General features: G+C 43.9%; 2 protein-coding genes and 1 pseudogene across 3 annotated transcripts in view; 1 reads left to right on the top strand and 2 right to left on the bottom strand.

Moving 5' to 3' along the window:
• AXDND1 (axonemal dynein light chain domain containing 1) overlaps window positions 1-7,974 on the top strand; it is a 106,820-nt gene extending 98,846 nt beyond the window's left edge. Inside the window, exon 25 of the mRNA XM_025430146.3 lies at window positions 5,771-7,974. Within this exon, the coding sequence (XP_025285931.1) occupies window positions 5,771-6,083 (313 nt within the window). The 3' untranslated portion in view covers window positions 6,084-7,974. The remainder of the gene's footprint in view (window positions 1-5,770) is intronic.
• Window positions 81-5,924, bottom strand: LOC112648533 (40S ribosomal protein S6-like; annotated as a pseudogene).
• Window positions 6,081-26,550, bottom strand: NPHS2 (NPHS2 stomatin family member, podocin). 2 transcript variants are annotated; one of them, XM_025430153.3, is made up of 8 exons: window positions 26,258-26,545; window positions 22,526-22,629; window positions 18,907-18,979; window positions 17,231-17,313; window positions 13,710-13,913; window positions 11,186-11,241; window positions 9,427-9,505; window positions 6,081-8,320 (listed from the first exon to the last, which is right to left on the bottom strand). In XM_025430153.3, the coding sequence occupies exons 1-8, from the start codon at window positions 26,514-26,516 to the stop codon at window positions 8,042-8,044; spliced, it is 1,137 nt and encodes a 378-aa protein (XP_025285938.1). In that variant the 5' UTR covers window positions 26,517-26,545; the 3' UTR covers window positions 6,081-8,041. The 2 variants fall into 2 exon arrangements, with proteins under 2 accessions (XP_025285938.1, XP_035574703.1); XM_035718810.2 differs by lacking the exon at window positions 13,710-13,913 and having other exon boundaries at window positions 26,258-26,550.
• Between the last annotated feature and the right edge of the window lie 392 nt (window positions 26,551-26,942).

The raw sequence follows: 26,942 nt of genomic DNA, 5'->3' as shown, positions 1-26,942 counted from the left end.
ATCTACATTTTGCATATTACTTTTTTTTTTTTTTGGTGTCTGATCTTATTTATTTTGTCACTCTTAGAAAATCTCTTTTTTTTTTTTTTTTTTTTTTTTAGAAAATCTCATTTTTGACTGGACTCAGAGGTAGAAGCCCTCAGACAGCCTCTGTCTCTTGGCAATCTGTTCCTGGCGTTTTTCTTTGGCCTCCTTCATTCTCTTGTAAATTCTCTTCCTTATTTTCCTAAGTATGCTGTTTCTTCAAAGCAATACACCGACATTTGTGTTGGAGGACATGTGGAGTAACAAGACACTGAATCTTGAGTGCTTTGGTTCTAGGTTTCTTACGTTCTTTGTTTAGGGGCTTTCTTTTTTTTATTTTTTTATTTTATTTATTTATTTTTATTGGTGTGCAATTTGCCAACAGATAGAATAACACCCAGTGCTCATCCCATCAAGTGCCCCCCTCAGTGCCCATCACCCAGTCACCCCCACCCCCCACCCACCTTCCTTTCTACCACCCCTTGTTCATTTCCCAGAGTTAGGAGTCTCTCATGTTCTGTCTCTCTTTCTGGTATTTCCCACTCATTTTTTCTCCTTTCATTTAGGGGCTTTCTAACAACATACTGGCAGGCATCATCTTCTTTTTTTTTTTTTTTTTAAAGATTTATTTATTCATGATAGACACAGAGAGGCAGAGACACAGGAGGAGGGATAAGCAGGCCCATGCTGGGAGCCCGACGTGGGACCCGATCCCAGGACTCCAGGATTGTGCCCTAGGCCAAAGGCAGATGCGAAACCGCTGAGCCACCCAGGGATCCCCTCTTTTTTTTTTTTAATTGGTGTTCAATTTACCAACATACAGAATAACCCCCAGTGCCCGTCACCCATTCACTTCCACCCCCCACTCTCCTCCCCTTCTACCACCCCTAGTTCGTTTCCCAGAGTTAGGAGTCTTTATGTTCTGTCTCCCTTTCTGATATTTCCCACACATTTCTTCTCCCTTCCCTTATATTCCCTTTCACTATTATTTATATTCCCCAAATGAATGAGAACATATAATGTTTGTCCTTCTCCGACTGACTTACTTCACTCAGCATAATACCCTCCAGTTCCATCCACATTGAAGCAAATGGTGGGTATTTGTCATTTCTAATGGCTGAGTAATATTCCATTGTATACATAAACCACATCTTCTTTATCCATTCATCTTTCGATGGACACCGAGGCTCCTTCCACAGTTTGGCTATTGTGGACATTGCTGCTATAAACATCGGGGTGCAGGTGTCCCTGCGTTTCATTGCATCTGTATCTTTGGGGTAAATCCCAACAGTGCAATTGCTGGGTCGTAGGGCAGGTCTATTTTTACCTCTTTGAGGAACCTCCACACAGTTTTCCAGAGTGGCTGCACCAGTTCACATTCCCACCAACAGTATAAGAGGGTTCCCTTTTCTCCGCATCCTCTCCAACATTTGTGGTTTCCTGCCTTGTTAATTTTCCCCATTCTCACTGGTGTGAGGTGGTATCTCATTTTGGTTTTGATTTGTATTTCCCTGATGGCAAGTGATGCAGAGCATTTTCTCATGTGCATGTTGGCCATGTCTATGTCTTCCTCTGTGAGATTTCTGTTCATGTCTTTTGCCCATTTCATGATTGGATTGTTTGTTTCTTTGGTGTTGAGTTTAATAAGTTCTTTATAGATCTTGGAAACTAACCCTTTATCTGATACATCATTTGCAAATATCTTCTCCCATTCTGTAGGTTGTCTTTTAGTTTTGTTGACTGTATCCTTTGCTGTGCAGCATCATCTTCTTTTGACAGATTAAAAAGCTTTCGGATTCTGCTGGCTCTTTTGGGCCCCACGTGACGAGGCTCAGTAGTATCAGTGAGTCCAGGAATATCCTTCTCCCCTTTTTTCACAATAACCAAATTGAGAACACTGAGATTGGCATCCACAATGCAACCCCAAACAGATTTGTGCTGCCCTGGGTCGGTAGCAGGAATGCCCCTTACTCAGCAGCAAGTGGATGCGGTCATGGGTCAAGACATCCTGCTTCATGGGAAAGCCTTGTTTGTCATTGCCACCACTGATTCGGACCATGTAACCCTTCCATTCCTCACCCAGAGCATCAGCAGCAACTTCTGAGGCCATATGCTTCTCATAAAAGGTACGCGGTTTGCGCTCATCATCCGCTTCAATGAGTTTCTGGCAGCCAGTGGCTGGGAAAGAGATGTTCAGCTTCATCCTGAAGTGGCCTACCGCCTCAGAGGTGCCACGAAAAAGAGTGCATATTACTTTAAAGACTGTTGGGAATTCTTCTTGCAGGCCTCAAAGCTCTAAGTACCATCTGCCCGCTTCTGCAATTCCAAATAAGTGTCCCACCTACCAGCAAGTTCATTCCCAAAGGAAACAGAGGAGTTTCTCTAAAAATAGGAGTATAACTGCTGTAGCTCTGCTGCCTAGGGCCTGCTTACCTACAAAATGGGAGTGCTTGCCATTTGAGCCTGAGGCCAAGGTCCTCTGTAGCCATATTGATATGAAGCAGTGCCCAGAGCTCAGTAGGACTTCTATCTCTGCCTTTGAAAAATAAAGAGGTCATTCTAGGCAGGTGCACCAAAGCCTCAAGACAATCTTCTGTGTGGGATTGCCAAGCAAGTCTACTAATGCTCCTGATGTCAAAGATGAACTCTGCAGGGTATACATTTTCAAGAAGAAGGATTTCCTGGATAGTGCAACTGGTATACTAGGATTGTGCATCTAGGAGCAAGACCAATGTAAGCAGCCTTCCAGAGGTTCTCTAAGCAATCCCCGTGTATAGCAGTGCCATCTGGCCTGGACGGTGTTCCTCTTGTTCTCAAATGGCTGATGAGTGGCTCTTGCATGATTTTCTGGCTTGCAGTGGCTTCTGTTTGCAGAGCATCCTCTTGTACTTGCATGAGCCCCTGACCTGGCAGAGGCATACTTTGGACTAACTCTTGGCCAGCTGGGAGAAACACTTTCAAAAGTCTGAAGATAAGTTCCCATGATCTGTCTCACCAAGGCAAACTACTTTTTGTTGGATAAGATCTCCCCAGATGTTCGACAGATCTTAGAGTTCACAAGGCACAGCTGGTGATTCATCCCCCATTTTCCATCCTGGCCACTCAAATAGTCAAACCTAGGCAAGAAAGAAAGGAGCTTGTCGGTTTTCTGTTTGTAACTCTTGCTCTCCAAGAGAAGAAACTCCTCTCTTCTGTCCTGCTTTTGTTTTACTATCATCTTAAAGAGCTATATACCTTTAAAACAAATGCTTGAAATATTGAGGTGGGATTCTAACATAAGGGACCCCATGTGTAAGTTCTTAAGCTGGTTCTGTCCAAGAATAACCATGCTGCAGGCAGGAGATACTGGCCATTGGGGCTACCTTTGAAGCATGGAGGCAACCTTCTTAGGGGGCCAGGCTTCTATTTGGATACAGCTAGATCACTGTCGTTTAGAGCTCCTGGGGTAAAACTGGAAAAACAGTAGTAGTCATTTAGTGAGGATTTGCTTTGTGTAAGCTCTGTACAAAGCACTTCATGTATTATTTCATTTAATCACAACAACTCTGTGGTGTGGGTTATACGTTTATCCCCATTCATGTCCAGATGAGTAGCATGTTTAAAGTTAAACATCTAGTGAGTGCTAGAGTGAGTGACACCTAGCAGGAGTCAAACTTGCAGTTACAGTGCTATATTGCCTCTCCAAGTCAGAAAAGCTAAAAGTGCAGTTGATGACTCCTCTTTTTAAAGGATTCAATTCCGGTATCCTCTACTTATTGATCAGCTCAACCACTGAGCAAATGCACTGTTACACAAGCCAAAATTCTAGAGACATCAGAACCTTCATACCCAGTAGACTCTGCCAAAGAACATTGTAGTCATCCTCATAAGGAGGATTATAATTACTCAGTCATACAGATATGGCCCTCAAAGAAAAAGATGCAGAGACGTAGGCAGAATGACCTGCAGGGCCTCCCAAGGGGTGTTCAAACTGAGGGCTCCAGCACCATCCTGACACTACTAGTGAGCTAGGGTGGTCCATGAAGTTTTTAAGGAGAGCCTGTCAAGACCTCTTTTTGGTGATCTGGAGTCCCAACAACCTGTAGTATACCAGCCATTAAGACAATGCCTGCACAATGAATGCAGGTCTAGACAGACTTAAGAGTCACTGCCTATCAGCCAAATGCCCTGGAATACCGTCACAGAACTTGTGCCAATCTAATGGTGGTGTCATTTTGGTCATGGTGGACTTCAGCTCCAAACTGAAACATCTCTCTTTTTATCAGCTTACTGCCTACAATAGACTCCATATTGGTGTCACCCCAAAATTCCTATGTTGGAATCCTGGCCTCCAATGTGATGGTATTAGGAGATGGGGCCTTTAGCAGGTGATTAGGTCATGAGGGTGGAGCCCTCATGAATGGGATTAGTGCCTTTCTGAAAAAGACCACAGAGAGCTCCCCCCTTTTACCATTTGGGGACACAGTGAGAAGACACCTGTCTATAAACCAGAGATTGGGCCATCACCAGATGCCAGACCTACTGGCATCTTGGACTTCCCAGCTCAATTGAGAAACTTCTGTTGTTTATTTTTATTTTTTTAAAAGATTTTATTTATTAATTTGAGAAAGCACAAGTGGAGGGAAGAATAGAGCGAGAGGCAGAAGCAGACTCCTGGCTGAGCAGGGAGCCCGATGTGGGGCTTGATCTCAGTACCCTGGAATCATGACCTGAGCTGAGGGCAGACACTTAGCCATCTGAGCCACCTAGGTGCCCCATCTGTTGTTTATAAACCATCTTATGGTATTCTGTTATAGCAGCCTGAACTGACTAAGGCACTGCTGCTCTATTAATATTACATTTCCAGAGAAAAACTCTTCCCTCATACATATCTTAGTTTTGGATTGTACTGTCCAACTTGCCCTCCACTCATCATTTCAAGATCAGTAACCAGCTAGAAGGCAGCACCTAGGTGTCAAGAGAAGACCCCTGGGGACCTTGCAGATAGCACTCTAAGCTCACCTCACTAGTCTCTAAAGAGTTTCCCTTGACCATTCACAGTTTCATAGCAACTTAGCCCTGATATTTCCCACCCATCAAACACTCCCATCCCAACAGCCAATTAATAGCTGAAGATATCACAGGCTGCCTGAGCAGCCCTGGAAGGTGCCCTCTGGTAAGCTAATGAAAAATTTAAATGTTGACTGAGCCAGACAGCAGAGGAGACCAACCAGTGGGTGATACCTGAGGCACTCCCCAGACCCGTAGGTAAATCTGCCTTTGACAAAAGGAACCATGCTACATGGAATTCTCAAGGGTCTTAAAAGCCATTATTACCTATTACCTTGGCATTCACTCCTAATTGTTCTGTTCTGGCTCTGGCTATGCCTGAATCAGCATAACCCTACCTCCTCCTTCATTATTTATGCCAACATCTGCCAACCTGAGATCAGGAGCCATTTATATGTGGTGAAAAGTGACCAACTACCCTTGATACCATCTTAACTTCAATAACCAGTATAACGGGATGGGTGTGGGACAACACGGTGGTAATGAGAAATACTTCCCACTTCAGGGATGCTCCAATTGCCTTTGTCCTTTAAATGGGCTGGAGCATCAATGACCGAGCCCTGGCTGGCCCACAAAACTAAATTGCAAACTCTAATCTGTTAGATATTCTAGGAGAGGACCCAGAAATTTCCTTCAATTCTCAGACTATCGATTGCTGCCTCCTCAGTGCTTTCTTTCCTCTCTCTGGCCCTGGCAGATTTCGGTACCGGCTCTTTGCTTACTTGGATTTGACAGCCTTTTGGATTCCATATTTTGTATTTCGGCACATCTGCGTAGTTCAAAGCTTTGCCTGCTCCTTTGGCTTCAGAGTCTCCCATTGCCTCCAGCCAAGACTACTCAACCTATGGCTTTCAGCACTGCCACTCCCCCACAACCACGTATGGTCCTTGAGAGTAGGGAGAAAAACTTTTTTTGAGAAGATATGGAAATGTTTTCAGAAATGGATGAAATATCCTTTTGAAACAAAACTCAAAGTTATCATCTCAGTACACAGTAACTATATAAGCTGATTTTTTTAAAAATTATTTATTCATGAGAGACACACAGAGAGAGACAGAGACATAGGTAGAGGGAGAAGCAGGCTCCCTATGGGGAGCTTGATGCGGGACTTTATCCCAGGACCCTGGGATCATGCCCTGAGCCAAAGACAGGTGCTCAACCACTTGAGGACCCAGGTGCCTGCCCTAAGCTAATTGTTAACATAATAAATGAATTGGGCATGATTGTATGAATATGTAGGTTTTGAAATAATCTAACAGTTCTGCATAATCTTGGGAAGATGCACTGCTTGGCTAACACCCTAGGGTTTGCAGGCTTGGGCTAGAATGTGTGGTTTCCCCAGCTTTGGATGGAGGTGAGGAAGAGGCTTAGAGACATATGACAGACACGGCCCTAGGATGGCATCATTATATACTGCTATATTATCACGTACTGCTAGAGAGTTTTTGGTCTTTTGTTGTTGGAGAACAGGAGGATTGGCAGAGAGGGCAGTAATGTGGAAGTAATCCAGAGGGAACAGGAAAGGTTAAGCATCCTTGATCTGGGCCTTGTTTCTGTTACTTAAACAGAGTGGGCAACCAGCCGGTCCCTAACAGACAAAATGCTATAAAAGTTTCCAGGTCCATTCCTAGGAGCTCAGAATACATTTTCTCTCTGAAATAATGCTCCATAGTGATTTATAGACTAACATTCATAAACAAAAACCCTTTACAGGTGTGTTTATAGAAAATGCTTAAAGTTCTCATTTAGGGATAGCAGGAACACATCTCCAATATAATATCTTTGAATAACATAAAGAGTAAAAAGGCAGTTTGTAGGACAGAGCAACCACCAAATAGTTGCCACCATTTCTTTCTGTACTGGCAATATGGAAATTCCCTTTATAAGAAGCATTTTAGTAATATACATGATGTTAGTAATATTTTTATAATGTTAGTAAGATTTTATAATATTGATTTTTTAAGTCTATATAGAGGATTTGCTATATACCTCAAGAGGCTTTCTTATTTACTTGGCTAATTTTTTTTTCTGTAGATACATATTTCTAATTGTGTAAGAGAAGTTAATGGAAAGTAAGACAATATATTTATATTAAAGAATATCTGTACTGGAAAAGAATACTCCAGGGCACTTATAGATCACATAATGTCACCACTGTTTGAGAAATAAGCAAGCTGGTTAATGCTGTACTGAGAATATATCAGCCCCATGTTTCCAGTGATGCTCCTTCAGATTTTAGGCAACATGTATCAGGTAAATGTTTTTGTCCTTTTATTTCTCCATTTTAAAAAGGAGTCTCCATAAAAAGAATCCCTTTTAAATTCTTTTAATTAGATGTGAATTTTTATATTCAGCCCAAGTACATCTTATTTTCTTTCATCTGCTCAGGAACATTTAAGTGTCTCTGTGGTGCCAATATGTGGGTTAGATGTGGAGACCATAGGGTGGGACACACAAGGTTGAGTGGTGGAGGTGGTGGTGGTGGGGCAAGTGACCAAGAGTTCATAGTACAGCTGGAGAGGAGTAAGCATCTTAACTACAGGATGACAGTGAAGTGTGATGAACACAGTAAAAGGGACATGTAGAAAGGGCCACAGGAGCAGGAAAGACCTTGCCAAAGGGGCCAGAGGGTGTACAGTAAAAAAAAAAAAAAAAGACATTTGAACTATATCTTTGAAAGTCAAAATTTAGCCATATAGAGACACAAAATTCTTTCCAAAGTAGAACGTTGGCTAACGCTCTTCCCATATTACTCTGATTAAAATGGTCCACCTAAACTTGTTATATGGCTCCTCTGTCATTACATCATCCCACTGCCTCCTCCCATAGCTGGCTGGGCTATGACTACCTTTCCAGGGCATTCCATGTGGCAACCAAAGGAAGTGCAGGAAGTGGGGACAGCCTCCCTCAGAGATGGGGCTGTTCCCTGGCAGCCCCCCACCCCCCATCACATTACCCCGGGCTCCTCCTAGAGCATGGGAGAGTCTTTCGTTTTAGGATTTGGTGGCTCAACAGGTTTGGCAGGACTGGGAAAGGGGAGGCTTCCTTGGGTTCTATTGCCAGGAGAGGACAGGAAATTCAGCAGGTCAAACGGCAAAGGCAAAACCACCGTGGAAGGTCTGTCTGTGGACAGGGACTGGAGGGTGTGCAGGTACCGCAGCTGGACCGCGGCCGGGGTGGCTGCCAGAATCTCGGCCGCCCTTCTCAGGGCCTCGGACGCGGCCTTCTCCCCTTCCGCAGCGATCACCTGGAGAGCAGACGGGAAGACAGGTGAAGTGACTTTTCCTCTTGCTTGTCCCGGCTGTTCAGCACCGAGCGGCTGCCTTCTTTCTCAGGGGCCTTGATCTGGGGGAGGTGGATTTCACTGTTCGTTGTGACTTAGGGCGGAATTCGTCAAGGGCCCTGACAAGCACAGTGACATGTCAGGGGAGTTACTGATTATGTCTGCCGGGCCTTGAAAGATTAGTAAGGTTTTGCCATATTGAGAAAAAGTTGGCCAGCATTCTAGGCGAGGACGTGGAAGCCTGAAGTGAGGAGACGCCTAACCAGGGCAAAAGGAACGAGTGAACATTTCAGAGGAAAAAGCACTAAGCTCACAGCCCAACTGCCACCTTCAAGTGGACAAAGAAGACTAAACTCAGATCTAGAAGCAACTCTGCCCAGAGGACCACTTTCTTCCCCTTCCTCCTCTCAACACAGCAGGGTTAGTGAGCTCTTCTGTGAGCAGGTTCTTCTTCACTTGCTTCTTGTTCTTGAAGAGAAACACGTCTCCCTTCCAGTCCTCCTATTCCTTTTCCCAACACCTCTCCCACCCCACCTTGATCCTCAGGAGCTGCGGGCAGCCACATCTGTGCGGCCCACCGGCACGCCTGACTAGGGGCTGAGTGGCACGAGCTTCTCTGGGTCCTGAGGGAACCAGGCCTCATCAGGTCAGCTCCCCACAGCCTGCACAGAGCTAGGGATGTGGGTCTGGTGTCATTAACTTACTAACACAGAGGAGATAGGTGACTGATGTTACCTTGGGAAAGATGCCAGCACAAGAGCAGAGGGATGGAGGGTGAGGAGAGATGCCTTGAGGGAGAGAGAGTAAAGGCCAGACCCAGGAAGGAGGAGGAGGCCACTAGTCCCAGTAGCTATGGAGAGAGGGTGTCCCAGCAAAGGCCATGTGGCATTAGTTGGGTGGCTATGAACACACTTTAAGAGAAAACTTTTAACAGAGTGGGGAGGGGGGCACAAGCCAGGTTCTTCCGAGCTCCTGGGTGAGTGGGAGGTGAGAAGCAGAGGGGCAATGCTCTGCTACAGCAGGCCATGGAGCATGGGGGTGGGAGGCGGGCCCGCCTGACGCTGGCTCACCCGCACTTTGGCCTGTCTCTGCGCTTCGGCTTCCACAGCCAGTGAGTGCTGAAGCCCTGCCGGCAGCCTTACATCCTTACTGGAAAATAAAGAGTTGTTATTTCAGGAGGAACAGCAAATCCTGATCTATCAGGGTGTGCTGTCCCTAGACCTCGGAGCAGATGGTGGCCAGGGAAGGGCAGCTCAAGAGTAAGTGCCTCAAATGCACACTTATCATTATCACTGATGTCACAGTAGAGCTTTGGTTTGCTCTGTACAAGAGGAACACATTTTTTTGTTGTTGTTAATGGATTATTATGATTTTTCCCATTTAAGGTTTAATCTTTTTTAAAAAGATTTATTTATTTATTTATTTATTTATTTATTTATTTATTTATTTATGAGAGAGAGAGAGAGAGAGAGAGAGAGAGAGGCAGAGATACAGGAGGAGGGATAAGCAGGCTCCATGCTGGGAGCCCGATGTGGGACTCGATCCCGGGACTCCAGGATCACGCCCTGGGCCAAAGGCAGGCACCAAAACGCTGGGCCACCCAGGGATCCCCATTTAAGGTTTAATCTAAATCCCAGCTATTAAATTTGAACAATGAAAAACAGCCTTGAAGAGCCATACTATTAAGAACAAGGGATGTCATTGACGTTTATAAAGAAATTGATTTTGAAAAGAGTAGAACTGACCAAGGAAGAGCAATACTTAATGTATTATGTAGAAGATACAAAATTGTATTTTTATCCTGTATATAAGTATGAAAATGACATAGCTAGAAAACAATTTGGCAGTTCCATGGGAAGTTAAACATAGAGTTACCATATGAGCCAGTAATTCTACTGCTAGGGATATTTAAAAACATGTTCATACAAAAACTTGCACTTGGATGGTCACCACGGTATTATTCAGAGTAGCCCTAAAGTGGAAACAAGCCAAATGTCTATCAGCAAATGAGCAGGTAAACCAGGTGTGTTGTATCCACACACTGGGATATTATTTGACTATCAAAAGGAATGATGTTGATTCAGGTTTAACCATGGATGAACCTTGAAAACAACATGTGCAATGAAAGAAGCCAAACACAAAAGGCCATATAATATTGACTGTATTTGTATGAAATGCCCAGGCTAGCCTAGTGCAGAGAGATTAGTGTTGTCAGGCTAGGGGGTAGGGGAGCAACGAGGAGTCCCTGCTTGATGGGTGTGGGCTGTCATTTTGAGTGATAAAAATGTTCTGGAATTAGTAGTGATGGTTACACTCCTCTATGAATATAATAAAAACAGCTGTACTTTAAAATGCTTATAATGATGAGTTTTTATGTTATGTGAATTTCATCTCAGAAGAATTTTTTTTAATCCATGGAGAGAAAATTTTGAAAGTAATCTGCCTAAACATTACAGTGGCTGTGTTATGGCTATGTGTGTTAGGTAATTTTCTTTGTTCAAATTTATGCCAATGTGGCTACAGTACTCAGCTCATTGAAAATAATTTTTAGGGCAGCCCAGGTGGCTCAGTGGTTTAGTGCTGCCTTCCGCCCAGGGTGTGATCCTGGAGACCTGGGATCCAGTCCCATATCGGGCTCCCTGCATGGAGCCTGCTTCTCCTTTTGCCTGTGTCTCTGCCTCTCTCTCTCTCTCTCTGTCTCTCTCTCTCTCTGACTCTCTGTCTCATGGATAAATAAAATCTTTAAAAATACTTTTTAAAATTATTTTAAAACAAAACCAAAATATTTCCCTTTATCATATTGTTCTTCTTGCTTAATTTCCTACCCACATTTCTGTTCTCTCCACTTTGATTCCCCAAATACAGGTCACTGAATCCAAGGCAACCTGTGGAGAGAAGAGGTGAGATGTCAGGGAGAACTTTCAGGTAAGAGCAGGGCCCCCCTATGCCCTCATGGCCATTGTTCTGTACTGAGAAAGTACATTTCCTCTGAAGAGGCATTCCTTTCCTGTTTTGTTTTAACATTACAGTGCCTTGCAAAAAGTTGCTTAACTTTGGGGCACCTGGGTGGCTCAGCTGGTCAAATATCTGACTCTCAATTTCGGCTCAGGTCATGATTTCAGGGTTGTGAGATCAAGCCCCAAGTTGGGCTCCATGCTGACTGTAGAATCTGCTTAAGATTCTCTCTCTCTCTCTCCCCCCTCTACATCTCCCCTCGCTTGTGTGCTCTTTCTCTCTCTCAAAAAAAAGTTGCTTAACTTTGCATAGTGCCACTCAAGAAATACTTGTGGAGTTAAGGGTGGTATGGTAGGCTGAATAATGGCTCCCCAGACATCCATGTCTTCATCTCTGGAACCTGTGAATGTTACCCCAGAAGAGACCTTGCAGATGGAATTAAGTGAAAGGATCTTAAAAATGGGGAGATGATCTAGGATCTTCCCAGTGGGACCCAAATGCAGTCATAAGTGTCCTTTTAAGAGGGAATAGAGGGGGATCCCTGGGTGGCGCAGCGGTTTGGCGCCTGCCTTTGGCCCAGGGCGTGATCCTGGAGACCTGGGATGGAGTCCCACGTCGGGCTCTCAGTGCATGGAGCCTGCTTCTCCCTCTGCCTGTGTCTCTGCCTCTCTCTCTCTCTCTGTGACTATCATAAATAAATAAAAATTAAAAAAAAAAGAGGGAATAGAGGGAGATGTGACTACAGAAGAGGAGGAGAAGGTGATGTGATTCTGGGGGCAGAGTTTGGAGGGATGCACTGTGATGGAGGAAGGGGCCATGAGCTCAGGAAACAGGCGGCCACTAGAAGCTGGGAAAGGCAAGGAAATGAATGCTCTTCTCGGAACCTCCAGAAGGAAGCAGTTCTGCTGACTGACACCTTGACTTTGGCCCACTGAAACTGTTTTTCGACTTCTGGCCTTCAAAACTATATGAGATTCAATTGCTACCATTTTAAGTCACCAAGTTTGTGGTAATTTGTTACAGAAGCAATGGGAAACCAATACAGATGGTGCACTTGTTAAATCTGTTTTAAGATGCACTTATTAGAGAACCAGAGTCTAGTCTCTCCCAAATGGCTTTCAGTTAGAGGTGCTTCCTTCCTGCTGGTGGCATCCAGAGAACATTATCTGACTGGTGTGTGACAAGCCTTGTGCTGGTGCTGAGAACAAAGAGATGCAGAAAGTATGATCCGTGTCATTACGGAGTCCATAATTTACAAAGACAAATATGTACATACATAAATTATAATTCAGTGCAACAAAGGCAATTTTGTGTGTCCAGAGTCCACAGCTTGTCCTTTATCCTTTAGAGGGGAGGGATGAACAGAAGAGAGGTTAAGGTGGCCGAGGGGGAGCCCGCTGGAGTGGTTTTTAAATTCCAGAGCAGCAACTGCCTGTATCCCTCTTGTTCTAACTTTTTTTTGCCTTTTTAGGTTCTTTTGTTTTCTGAATTCTTGCCTTTTCCACCAAGTTGCTAATCTCAGTCACAGATGTTTAGGTACTTCACCTTCTAAGATGAGTGATTGCTCAGGCCCCATCAGGCACAACCAGTACCAATACCTTTGATCCTCCAGCCCTTCTGTTGGAGGTCCTGCTTTTGTTAAGACAACATTCCTACCTTCCTAACTCAATTCTGGGCCAGGGTGCCTATGGCCTCCGCGACAGGGTCCCTCATTGGTGGTAATGGCCATTTGACCAGCCAGCTGCCCGGAAGCCAGCTTTGTTCTTGCATCTCAGTATCTTTGCCAAGTTGCCTTGGGAAGAATGGAAGATGCCCATGGTGGCCGTGAGTGAGGTGACTGAAGTTGCTGCCTGCCGGCTGGCTGACACTGCCCATGAGGCACTTCCTCCTCAATTCCTTTCCTAATTTCCCATGAATTAAATCTCAATGACTGATTGGGAGATAATCATGTAAGGGTCTGTGACATTTTCTTTTTAGCTGAAAGTCTTATTTGAACTTACCATGTAGCTTGGACTGTTTCCCCAACTAGACTGTAGGCTCCTGGGAGCCATTCCTTCTCACCTCTGTCTGACCCCCACCTGTCCTGTCTGGCCCCGTCCTCCCCGCCAGCTCTTGCTCCCACCGCTTTGTGCCATGTGGGCACTTTCCAATGAGTCTAGAGCCTCTGGGGTAGGATTGAGGGCAAAACCTGTGGCAATGACTGACTAGTCATCACCAGATTGACTCACGGTCAACCTGACAACCTCTCAGTCAGCTGCCAGCTCCTTGAAGGATGGTACCCTCACCAGTGAATGCCTGCCAGATGCTTCCATGGCATGCGCTTCAATAAATGGCTGAAGAAGAAATGAATAAAATATGAGGAGGTATTTCAACCTATTTGATAAGTTTATCTGAGTACCTTTAGATCTTGGGCAATGCTTTTCCTCTCTAGAAGAATTTCAGTGAGGGATCGATGTGCTAAGAGACGCTTCATGGTGGTCTGGATAAGAAATTGGATGGCTTTGGACACATGAGCAAGACTGCTTAGGAGAAGAGAGGCATTTTCCATTCGGTAGTAGCAGATGGCATCTATCTCCATGATAAACATATCTTTGGTCACAACCTAGGTAGAAAAAAGAATTTGGATAACAGGCCTTATTTTAGGACTCCCTTCCCAGGTGGGGATAGTGAAGCTAAATGTGTTTAAGGGATGGAACACCTGGGTGGCTCAGTTGGTTAAGCATCTACCTTCGGCTCAGGTCATGATTCCAGGGTTCTGGGAGCCATCAGGCTTCCCACGGGAGCAGGCTTTTCCCTCTTACTCTGCCTGCCACTCACTCTACTTGGGCTCACTCTGTTTCTGTCTCTGTCAAATAAATAAATAAAAATCTTAAAAATAAATAAATGTGTTCAAGGGTGATTTTCTCAGTAATATTATAGGGGGGAAAAAGAGTTTTGGGCCCACCATTTTATTTGAAATAGATGTGTTTTTGAAGATTATGGAGTTTTTTTTATTAAATACACTAAAGAACTCACAATTGAAAGGAATCCTGTTGTAAGTAGTTTTGTAAAAATATCAGGAATAGGGGCAGCCCTGGTGGCGCAGCAGTTTAGCGCCGCCTGCGGCCCAGGGTGTGATCCTGGAGACCCAGAATCGAGTCCCACATCGGGCTCCCTGCATGGAGCCTGCTTCTCCCTCGGCCTGTGTCTCTGCCTCTCTCTCGCTCTCTCTGAATGAATAAATAAATAAATCTTTAGGAAAAAAAAATATCAGGAAGAATTTCCTTAGATGCAAACATTCAGTTAATTGTATATCAGGTCCTTTTAACCCAATGCCAAAAAAAAAAAGTGCTAAAGGACAAGCATCTTCTGGGAAATAAGCACTCTGATATGTTGCTTTCTGAGTGTACACCAGAGGGCAGAGTGGTGCTAACACATCAAGAACCTAAAAGCTGCCTAGTCTCAACATTTCCATTTTTAGACACTTATCACAAGGACCTATTTTAAGGGTTTAGCTGCAAGGATGTCATTCACAGTGTTGCTTATTATGATAAAAAATAAGAAATAAATTAATATTCACAATAGGGAATTGTGTATTGTGGTATAACCATACAATGATATACTATGTGTCCATTTAAAACAAACGGGTAGTGGGGAGCCTGGGTGACTCAGTTGGTTAAGCGTCTGTCTTTGGCTCAGGTAATGGATCCCAAGGTCCTAGGATCAAGCCCTACGTCAGGCTCCTTGCTCAGCAGGGAGTCAGCTTCTCCCTTTGCCACCCCCCCCTTGCTCATGCTTGCTCACATGTTCTCTCTCTCTCTGAAATTAAAAAAAAAAAAATCAAAAAAAAAAAAAGGGGGTAGAGGGGTGTCTGGCTGGCTCAGTTGGAAGAGCGTGCTACTCTTGATCTCACGGTTGTGAGTTCAAGCCCCATGTTGGGTGTAGAGATTACTTAAAAATAAAATCTTGAAAAGAATAAAACAAAGGAGTAGAAACATAGCTAATACATGAAAATGTGATCACAACAGAGTATTGAGTGAAAAAAGGTATGTTATGAAATAGTATGATATGTATACCTGTCTGTAAATATAACCACATACATAGAAAAATTTGAAAGGATACATTCCAAAGTATCAACATCTGTCTATAGAAAATAAGATGAGGGGAAACTTTTATTTCTTCCCTTCATATATTTTGTTACCTAAAATAAGCCTTTTAAAATATATATATAATTTCTATTTAAAATTTCTATCTACCAAAAGAAAGAATAAGAAAGAATTTCAAACTGGAAGTGGGAGACAATTTAGGAAAGGCTTATACATTTAAATTACTAATACAAAAATCTAGATGTTGTCTCTACTTTTAATTTTTAATTGTGGCAAAATACACTTAACATCAAATTTATCTTTTTAACTATTTTTAAGTGTACAATTCAGTAGTTATCCACTGTATGTTATACAGTCACATTGTTGTACAGTCTCCAGAACTGTCATCTTTCAGAACTGAAAGCCATTAAACAACTGCTCTCCACTTCTTCCCCAAACGTCTGCAACCACCATTCCACTTTCTGTCTCCGTGAATTAGACGACTCTGGGTACCTCATCCAAGTGGAATCATAGAGTATTTGTCTTTTCGCGATGGCTTAATTCACTTAGCATGATGTTTTCAAGGTTCATCCTGAGTAGCATTTGTCAGAATGTCCTTCCTTTTTTAGGGCTGAATAATATTCCCTTGTATGTACCACATTTTCTATCCACTCAGTCATCGATGGACACTTGGGTTATTTTTACTTTTTGGCTACCGTGAATACTGCTGCCATGAACATAGGTATACAAATATCTCTTCAAAACCTTGCTTTCAATTCTCTGGGGCATATACCCTGAAGTGAAATTGCTGGAGCCAATGGTAATTCCAATTTTGATTTTTTGAGGAACTGCTGCGCTGTTACCCATAGCAGCTGTACCATTTTACATTCCCACCAATATTGCACAACACAATTTCTCGACATCTCTGCCAACCCTTGTTATTTTGTTGGTGTGGTTTATTTTTTTTTATAGTAGCCATCCTAACAGGTGTGAAGTGGTATCTCATTGTGGTTTTGATTTACCTTTCTCTACTAATTAGTGATGTTGAGCATCTGTTCATGTGTTTGTTGGCCATTTGCATATATTCTTTGGAGAAAAGTCTATTCAAGTCTATTAGGACTCTCCAGAGAAATAAAATCTTTAGGATGTGGGTGTGCATGTGTGTGTGGGTGTGGGTGTGTGTGTGGAGAGAGAGAGAGAGAGAAATTTTAAATTGGCTCATATAATTGTAGAAATCAACAAGTCCAAAACCTTCAGGGAATGTCAACAAGCTGAAGACGCAAGAAAGAGTTGATGTTGTAGCTTGAGTCTGAGAGCAGTCTGCTGATAGAATTCCCTCTTCTCAAAGAGAGGTTAGTCTTTTTCTTAAGGCCCTCAACTCATTGGATAAGGCCCACCCACATTATGGAACATAATCTACTCAAAGTCTACTGATTTAAGTATTAATCTTACCTAAAAAATACCTTCACAGCAACATTCAGATGTGTCTGATCAAATATCTGCGTACCATAGCTTAGGCAAGCTGACACATAAAATTAACCATCACAAAATCCTTTGCCAATATTTAAGGGAGTTGTTTGCTTTCTTGTTGAGTTGTAAGGTTTCTTTGTATATTCTGGGTATTAACCCCTTATCAGGTATACTATTTGCAAATATTTTCCTCCATTCCATAGGTTACCCGTTCACTCTTTTGATCATGTCCTTTGATACACAGGAGTTTTTAATTTTGAGACAGTCCATATTTCTATTTTCCTTTCCTGCTTTTGAGCTTAAATAGTCATTTTGCCTTGGACCAGAATTGGTAGCTCAGCCATATGAAATATAGAAAAAAAGCAAAGCCCATCATTTGGCTTACCTCATGAAAGGGTATCTCCAAAGTTTGGAGACGAAGGTCAACCTTGTGGTAGGTATCAAGGCAGGGAAAAAAGAAAAAAAGGCCTAGAAGAGGGGGTAGAGAAATGACAGGTGAATGGTTAGCATGGAGATTGCTTGGGGTTCACCTCTTCAGGGTCAGGGCACATATTTCATTGCTTCCCTTAGCTTCCAACTACACACAGACATACTGGGCAATCCCACTTCTACCCCTAGCATGTTTGCAGTTGCTAAAGTAACCATATACTTTTTGTTTAATCTAGGATACTTCTGAGAGTGAAAGGAGAACATTGTTACAACTTACTCCAGGACAAAAGTGTAGACAGGGATTAACCCCAGCAAAATGGGCTACATGGTCACCTTGTCATGGTGCTGGCCACTCCAAATCTTGAGTGATATGCCTGTTTTCTTCACTAGATTTAATTCTCTAACAAGAATGTCTTATGCATTATTGTTAGTTTTAGTGCTTGACTTTCAGGTACTTTGTAAAATTATTTTTGAATCTGTGTATGTACCAACCATGACAAACTTTAGAGCCAGCAACTTCTATGTGGTACTTCTTAAAATGTGAGCCCCAGAGGTATCACAATAGCAATATCATGCTACCAGCCTCATGCACCTAATGTAACGTATAGGGTCAACGTGCAATAAATATTTTTGGATTGATTTATTGAGGTTTGCTGAGAGCCACTGGACAGTGTGGGCTCCTACAAGAGCCAAAGCCTTACTGGAACTGGCAGTACCTCACAGTGCCCGGGACCTTTCTGAGGAGCAGCCCAGCAACTAGCCCTTTCTAGGCCCAAAAAAGGAGGATGCTAAAAACTAGAACCAGAACCAGATGCTCCCTGTCCTAGACTACACAGTCTGCTTCTACTTTTGTATGGACCCATCTGCTTGTTCTGATTGTCAAACTCAGATTTGCATCTTCTAGTCTAGTCTCCATTCTCTATTTGTTTCTGTAGACCTGGCTTGGAACTTGGACCTTTCCAATAGTGTGCATGGTGGGACTTTGATCCTTCCCATGCCTTTCTGGTTAGCTTGGATCCCCAACCCCACTACTAAACTTTATAGACTACCCATACTTCCATCTGTGCTTGTACCTCTGGACATCAACTCCACTTGACTACATGGTCCTACAGATCAGAAACCATGTCTCATTTATCCATCTTCATATCCCTGGCAGTTATACTGTATTTAAAACACAGTATGTGTTTACAGCAGTATATGTTTTCTAAATTCCATGAACCAAAGGCCAATTTGTCACTTGGGTGCTGGACTTTGCCAATCTCCCATGGTTCGGTCTGACCCTCTGGATTCTGAACTAGCCAGCTTTGCTCTGAGAATTCATAGCACTCTAACCAAAACATATTCTGCTCAAACTAGTGCCCAGCCATGGGTCCTAAGCCTACTTTCTACTCCAGCCAGCCTGGCCGAGGCATTTGACTCTCTGCACCCATCCTCTCTCTTGGCCACTGTGACCTCGGAATAATGCTCTCTGAAGAATCTTTCATAAGTTGTATTACAAGTAACAGATTAGAAAATGCAGATATTGTAAATCAGATATGAATTATACTTCATATAATCTGAGGTCCATATTACAAATACGCATGGATTGAAGAAATTGGCAAGTCTATTGGGGGGTAAAAGCATGTTTCATACCAGGGCCTTTAGCTCTTCCGGGAAGCAGATGTCCCAGTCGAAATATTATTACTCTCTCATACTCCCGTACAACCTAAAGGAAAAAATTATACTTTTGAAACACTCCAAGAAAGAAAAATAAAGTCTTCAAAAGGCCGTGACACATAAGAATGATCCTAGATATCAGAAAACTTTAGTTTCAAGAACCAAGAAAAAATGTATATTAATATTTGGATTTCCAAAATCTACACTTAGTAAGTGCAGAACATCAGAAATCAGTGAAAACATATTGGCCATCCTCATTTTTAAGCTCATGAACAGAATTTCGATTAAAGAGTCATGATTACCTAAAACATAATGCTTCTACTATGTCCACATATCTAAATCAAGAAAATCACAGCATGTGTAATCTCGTATTTTGCTGTGACTTTGGAATTATTAGATTTTATATGTATCACATATTAACTATTTAGTAGAAAGAGTATATTTTAATACCTTTTGTTTCAAACTGCAATTTCTGGGACACCTGGGTGGCTCAGCAGTTGAGTGTCTGCCTTCAGCTCCGGGCATGATCCCGGGGTCTGGGATTGAGGCCCACATCGGGCTCCTTACAGGGAGCCTGCTTTTCCCTCTGTCTATGTCTCTGCCTCTCTTTGTGTGTTTCTCATGAATAAATAAATAAAAATCTTTAAAAAAAAAAAAAAACAATGAATGATAATGAATGCCTAGATTTGGTTTCTAGAATAGGCCCAGGCACCTCCAATTTCTTGGTTCTCTGGCATTACTTATTTCTTTTTTGCTTTTATTGGAAGCAACAAAATCTTCCTAGAGATGCAGAGGAGCCTGACTCCTTTGATATCTTGCTCAAATGTTGCACATCATTCTGCTTTAGTATCCTCTACTTGATTGACTTCTAGGGTTTGCCATCTTTTTTCCCCCCTAATGATTTATTTAATTATTTGAGAGAGAGAGAGAGAGAGAGAACACAGGTGGAGAGGCAGAGGGAGAGGGAGAGAGAGAATCTTCAGGCAGGCTCCCTGCTGAGTGCAGAGCCTGATGTGGGGCTTGGTCCCAAGATCCTGAGATCGTGACCTGAGCCGAAATCAAAAGTCAGCTGCTTAACTGACTAAGCCACCCAGGTGCCCCAGACAAAGTGGAATTTAAAAAAAAACACGCAAAAATGTGCTGGTGGTAAAGAGGGACAGTATAACAATAAAAGGGTCAATGCATTAGGAAAGTATAACAATGATGAACATATATGTACCTAAAAATAGAGATCTAAAATACAAGAAGCAAAAACCAAAAGAACTGAAAGGATAAATAGACAATTCAAGCAACAGTAATAGTTGGAGAATTTAATATTCCACTTTCAGTCATGGAGAGAACAACTAGCCAACAAGGAAATAAGACTTGAACAACACTATACACAAACAACATCACCAAAATACACTTTCTTCTCAAGGACATATAAAACATCTCTAGGATAGATCAAATGCTAGCCATAAAACAAACCTCAATAAATTTAAAACTATTGAAATTACATAAAGTATATTATCTGATTAGAATAGAATGAAATTCGAAATAATTAAAAAGGAAATTTGGGGAATTCACAAATATATATAAACTGAACAACACACTCTAAAATGACCAATGGATCATAGAAGAAATCAAAAGAGAAATTAGAAAATATTTTGATCTGAATGAAAACAAAGACAGACACCAAAACATATGGGATGCAACTAAAGCAGTGCTCAGAGGAAAATTTATAGCTATAGATGTCTATGATAAAAAAAGAAGAAATATCTCAAATAAAACCGGGTCTATCTTAAGACTCTGGAAATAGAAGAGCAAACTAAACAAAACAAGCAGAAAGAAGAAAATAAGGAAGATTAGAGTGGAAATAAATGCAATAGAAAACAGAAAAACAATAGAGAAAATAAACCAAAAGTTGGTTCTTTGAAGAGATCAACAAAATTGACAAATGTTTAGCTAAATGGACCAAGAAAAAAAAAAAAAAAAAGAAGACTCAAATTTCCAAAATCAGGAATGAAAAAGCAATGGCAGGAACATCACTACTGTCCTTACAGAAAAAAAAAAAAAAAAAAAAAAGATTATAAAGAAAATACTATAAACAACTATATGCCTCAAATTAGATATAACTTAGGTAAAATGGGCAAATCTTAGTATAGATGCAACTACCAAAACTGACTTCAGAAAACAAACAAACAAACTGAAAAGACCCAAAAGTAAAGACTAAATTAGTAGTTTTGAAACTTCCCATAGAGAAAAGTTCAGGACCAGAAACCAGATGGTTTCACTGGTGAATTGTGCCAAACATTTAACAAGGAAGTAATGCCAGTTCTTCATAAATTCTCCCCCAAAACAGAAATCTCCCCAACTCCTTCTGTGACGCCAGTATTATCCTGATACCAAAACAAGAGAGAGACATCATGAGAAAACACTGATCAATCTCTTTTATGAATATAGATGTAAACCCCTCAACAAATTACCAGCAGCCTGAATCTGGTAACCTATAAAGAGGATTAGAGACCCTACCAACCAAGTGGGATTTATACTAGGAATACACAGTTGGTTTAACATCCAAGGTTGAATGAATATAACACGTCATCTCAATAGAATAAAGGGCAAATCATCTCAATGGATGCAGAAAAGGTGCTGGATAAAATTCAACACCGTTTCCTGAAGAATGAGGAGGGGGAGGAGAGGGAAGGGAAGGCAGGAGGAGGAAGAGAGGGGCCTGCATGAAGAGCACAATCATCGATGGCTCCAGCAGCAACTATAGGGTTCCAGCCAAGCACATGCTCTTCCGTGGCAGCTCCAGCCAATGATAACAATGGCAGGGGTACTTGGGCCTGGCCATTTCTGCCATCACAAAAAATCCTCCTTAAGTGGATTCTGCTCTGGAGTTCCCTTTCAGGCTGGACGGTGCTGCTGTGGAGCTACCCCACAGTCTGAGGCTCTTTCTGTTCAATCCTACCTTCACTTCTGATAACACAGGTGTCAGAGCTGCATCACTCTGAAGGGTTTCTCTGCCTGTTATTCTCTCTCTGCTTAATCGCTCACAGGCCATGCCTCCCAATAAATCCCTTGCATTTCTAATTCCGCTTGGCATGTGCTTCCTGAACAGACATGGTCTTCGTTTGCTTCAAGGACACGTGTAGGTAACCACCCATGGGCCAAAGAGAATCATCATTCATGGTATAGAAGCTGCCAGAGATGTTTCCGGAAGGGCCAGAGTGGACAGCATCATCTGTTCTGGACTGATCTCTGTGGTGCAGAATGCAGATGACCGAGACAGAGGCCCTGAGCTGAGGGCCGTCAGTCTAATGGGAGACGCAGGTGTTGGCAAATAGTATACACACATGGTAAGTGCTAGAATGGATGTGAAAGCAGAGACACACAAGAATACAAGGAAGGAAATGATAGTCTGGGGGAGTCAAGGAAGGCTTCAGAGTTATGTGTGTGCAAGGTCAGAAAGGAGTAAGAGCTCTCCTGGCAGATGAGTGGGGTCGAGGCCATTCCATGCAGAACAGACAGCCGGTACCAAACACAGAAGACTGGACCTGAGGTCAGTGAGAGGCTCCAGGACATTCCTTATTGGGTTGTCCTGGAATCTTACCTTTATGCAGAACCAAATGGAAACAGGGAAGGTCACAATGATGAAGAGCAGGGATGTGAGGACAAGAAGCCACTCACAGGCCCCTAAACCTGAAGACTTGGTACCTGAAAATAAATAAATAAATAAAAGAATAATACATATAATTAATTGTATTGGAACATATTCACTATATTTACTGACCAGGACTTCTTGGTCTAGTTCTTGATAGCAGGGTCAGAGCAGTATGTAGACTTTGCTGGAAATTCAGAGTGAGTTGGATATCAGTGGTCAGTTCACATGATGGGACATTGTCTGTGAGGGATTCTGTGGGCCTGTGGAAGGTAGAACAGGCTTCTGGAAAGGCAGTAGTGGGGAACCTGTAATAAGCATGGACTCTGGGCAGAAGGTCTGGGTTCGAGTTCTGACTCCACCATTTTCTGTCAAAAAATGACCTTAGGCAAAGCACATGACCTCTTCAAACCTGTCTCATCTACAATGGGGATGCTAACTATCTCATAATAACTATCGCGCAGCTCTCTCATGAGGTATTTTTCATAGCGTTGATATAAATATGAAGTGATGTCTATACATAAAAATCAGTGAAGTGTGCTTATCATGTATCAGGTGTTGAATTTGAAGTGATTCAAACCACATGTGTGCAGAGGCTCATCTTCCCTGAAATGACTTCCCCATCTACTTCCTGCCCCAAATGTCTGAAATTCCACTATTTAGAGTCTCTTCTTTGGATTAGGGTGTGGTTCTCCAGAGAGTGTTTGAAAAATCATTTCTATGGGATAATATTAGCGGAGTAGTGTCCGTAAATAAAAGTAATGAGGAACCAGACTGCAGAACATCCAGGTTGCTTGAGTGATAAGTGAAAATGTTTCAGGGAAAGTTCATCTCAAGAACACAAACCTCTTGGGTTACTTATGTTGCATCCCCGAGGCCTAGAACAGTGCCTGACAAAATACAGGTGCTCGATAAATATTTGTTGAATTGTAAGAATGAAGGAGAAGTGGATAGAGAAAATTATTAAAATGTAATAGTTATGGAAACCTCAAGAATTGTAATCTCCAGGTACTGGGAAACTGGCCAAAAGGACACTATTTGTGAGTTTAAAAACATCGTAGAGGGGATCCCTGGGTGGCGCAGTGGTTTGGTGCCTGCCTTTGGCCCAGGGCGCGATCCTGGAGACCCGGGATCGAATCCCACGTCGGCCTCCCAGTGTATGGAGCCTGCTTCTCCCTCTGCCTATGTCTCTGCCTCTCTCTCTCTCTGTGTGTGTGACTATCATAAATAAATAAAGAATTTAAAAAAAAAAAAAAACATCGTAGAGGACTAGAAGTTGACTAAAGATTATGATGGTGAAAAGCCTATTTTTAAGGGATGGGAAAAAAAGAGGGAAACTAGTTGGTAGGTTTGAATATTTGATTTCCGTGCCTGGAAAATAATTGGAAAGGTCATCACCAAACTGATCACTTGCTACACAAGCTGCATCAGCCCAAAACCAACATTAGCGCTCAGTGCTGTAGTATGGTAGTTCCCTAAGTGTGTGCCACGGAACACTAGCCCCACAGGGTGCTCCACAAAGCAAGAGTGCCCTGGGAAAACAAGTTTAGGGAATACTGGGCACTGTGTCCTACTTCTAGAGCTCCCCAGTGTGTATCTGCATATAGAAGCTAGGGGAATCCCTGCAGTAAAGAAGCATTCTTAGCTTTGTTTAACCTGGAATTTCCCAAACATTTGACCAGGCAATGTTTTCTCTAAGGAAATTCATATTCCAGAAAATTTATTTCTCATGCAATCTATTTTGGGAAACACTACTCTATCAGTGTCACGTTAGATTTTACAATATTCTTCCTTAAGGACGATAAGGGTGCTATTGCCATGTTTAATTAGTTTACAAACATATTTCACTTGCCAGTGGTAACCACGGCAAGTAAAAATAAATTAATATACATGCAGACAAAATAGTATTTCACAAGGGAAAAATGGCCTCACAATGGCTCCATACCGTAGTTAAGGATGTGAATGAAAAACTAATGTCTATACCCCAAAGCTAACTTACAGCTTTACTCACAAAATATTATTTTCTCTTGGAAGGAGTTCCTTGAATATTCAATTTGTTTGGTTTAAGTGAATAGTGGAATATTAAATGTTCAGGCAGGAAGAGCTTTAGCTATGACCATCCTGGTAAGGTGGAGCTCCTTTCACTTGTCCCAAGTCTTAAGGAGCCTGGCTGTGGGAGCATGGTGTTAGGTGAGAAGGAGGAGGGGAGGTTGCTCCTCTTGCTCCCCTGTCGCCTGGAAGCCACAGAAGCCTCCCAGACAAGGGCTCAGCCAGGCCACCTCATCCTCAGTGGGACTTCTCATCTACTGCTGGGGTCTCGGGCTCTCGTCACTTCACAGCTTACTTAATTTCTCAGCATGTTTCCTCCTCAGTGATTCGGGAATGAAAATACTCAGTAAAACACCTAACACGTGCCTGGCACATAGTAAAAACTCCGTTCGTGTGGGCTCCCTTCCTCGCTCACCCCTGGGATGTGGTCTGAAGCACAATACTTACAAGACCTCTCTCTCAGCTCAGCGATACTGTAGCTTTGAATCTAACAAACCTTTAATGACTGGAAGTTTCTGACTGATGAAAGGACATCAGTTGGGCAAAACAGCATTACCATGGTCCGTGGAACTGCACCCCAACTGCAGGAATCTTTGTCCGATCATAGCTTCGGTGTTCCAGCATATATGGCATTGCTGGTAACCAGGAAATGATGTTCAAATTTCACAGTCAGCAGAAAGCAATATCACACACTCTTCCTTATTGACTTTCCTTTACACTTTAAAGTGTAATGATTTTTTTTCTTCTATTCATTATAAAAAGGATTGGAAGTGGATAAATTTGTTGTCAAGAGTTGCTTTACCCACAGAAGCCAGAAAGACATCTTTCCCCATGATTCCCTCCTTTGATCTAACCTTCCTCTATTTCAGTTTGCAAGGATTCTGTTCGAATTGGGTCTATCCTCTGCTCCAAGCTTTGTGCAAAGTGCTTTGGATGGCACGTGCACGTCTCTTTTGTGGTCATCTGCCCCGGGGCATGGTCGGTTAAGGCTAGCTAGGTGAGATTTAATTATTTTTTTAATTTATGATAATCACTCACACACACACACACAGAGAGAGAGAGAGAGAGAGAGAGAGAGAGAGAGAGAGAAGCAGGCTCCATGCACCGGGAGCCCGATAGGTGAGATTTAAGTTCAGGTTTGACTGTTCTCCCCTTGGCTCTGCTGCCACATGATCACCCCAAAGAAAATTTAAAATACCTAGGTAAGTCTAAGGGGTGAGGATATGGATAGTTGCCCAGAGCCACCAGTTCATAAATGTCTTTACTTAAATTAGGTGCCCATGTACTCTTCCTTGGCCACAGAAAGCCGCTGCGGGCCTCCCTCGCAGCGTTCGTGGTCCCCAACCTGGCCCACTCTCCTGTCGCTTCCCGTCCGTGGCTGGTGTGAGACCGACGGTGTTTAGTGGGGTGTCTGCGTTCCTTCCCATGTACTTCGGGGCCCACCCCTGGGCGGGAGGGCGGTGGGTCTGAGTTCAGGCCTTTCATTTCCTGCGAGGTGAGCGGGTGCAGCAGGCCGCTCCGGCCTCGGTGGCTCTCGGTGGCTCTCGGTCCCCGCGATCCGACGCCCCCGGGGCACCACGTGGAAAGCCCCCCCGCCCCCCGCCCCCCGGCCCCCGGCCCGCATCCCCGCCGTACCGTCCTCGGGCCGCTCGCCCTCCTGCAGCGCCACCACCTCGGTGCCCTCCTCGCCCGAGCCCCGGACCTCGTCCACGTCCACCACGGTGGCTGCGGGCGCGGGCGGCTCCCCCCGGCTCCCCGCGCGCTCGCGCCCCGCATCCCGGCGCCCACGGCCTCCGCCGCCCCTCTCGGCCCTCGCGCTCTTGCTCTCCCGGCGGGGGGACCCGCCGCCTCTCCCGCGGGCCTCTCGGGAGGAGCTGCGAGCCGCCCGCTCCATCCCCGCGGGCCGGAGCGCGGTGCGGGCGGAGTGGCCGGGCGGGAGCCGCGGCGGTAATGACCGGGGGCGGGCGGGGCTCTGCTCACCGGAGGCGGGGCCGCGGGCCCCGGACGAGCTGCAGGCTCGGCCCGCGCCTCGTGGGCCCCCGCCCCGGGTGCGGGCGAAGCCGGCGCGCTCGTGCGCCTCGCGGTGTTGGAGCAGGGGTTTGCACAGCGGCGGCGGGGCTGTAAAGCACGTTCCGGGCAGCCCGGGCCGGCGGGTTAGCGCCGCCTGCGGCCGGGGCCTGATCCTGGAGCCGCGGGGTCGAGTCCCGCGGCGGGCTCGCTGCACGGAGCCTGCTGCTCCCTCTGCCTGGGTCTCTCTCTCTCTCTCTCTCTCTCTCTCTCTCTCTCTCTCTCTCTCTCCCCCTGTGTCTCTCTGTCTCTA

The sequence above is a fragment of the Canis lupus genome, chromosome 7 (genome assembly GCF_003254725.2).
Source record: "Canis lupus dingo isolate Sandy chromosome 7, ASM325472v2, whole genome shotgun sequence".
In the NCBI taxonomy this organism is placed as follows: Eukaryota; Metazoa; Chordata; class Mammalia; order Carnivora; family Canidae; genus Canis; species Canis lupus.
Note: the sequence above shows the minus strand (reverse complement) of the source record. Positions and strands in the feature narration are given on the sequence as shown.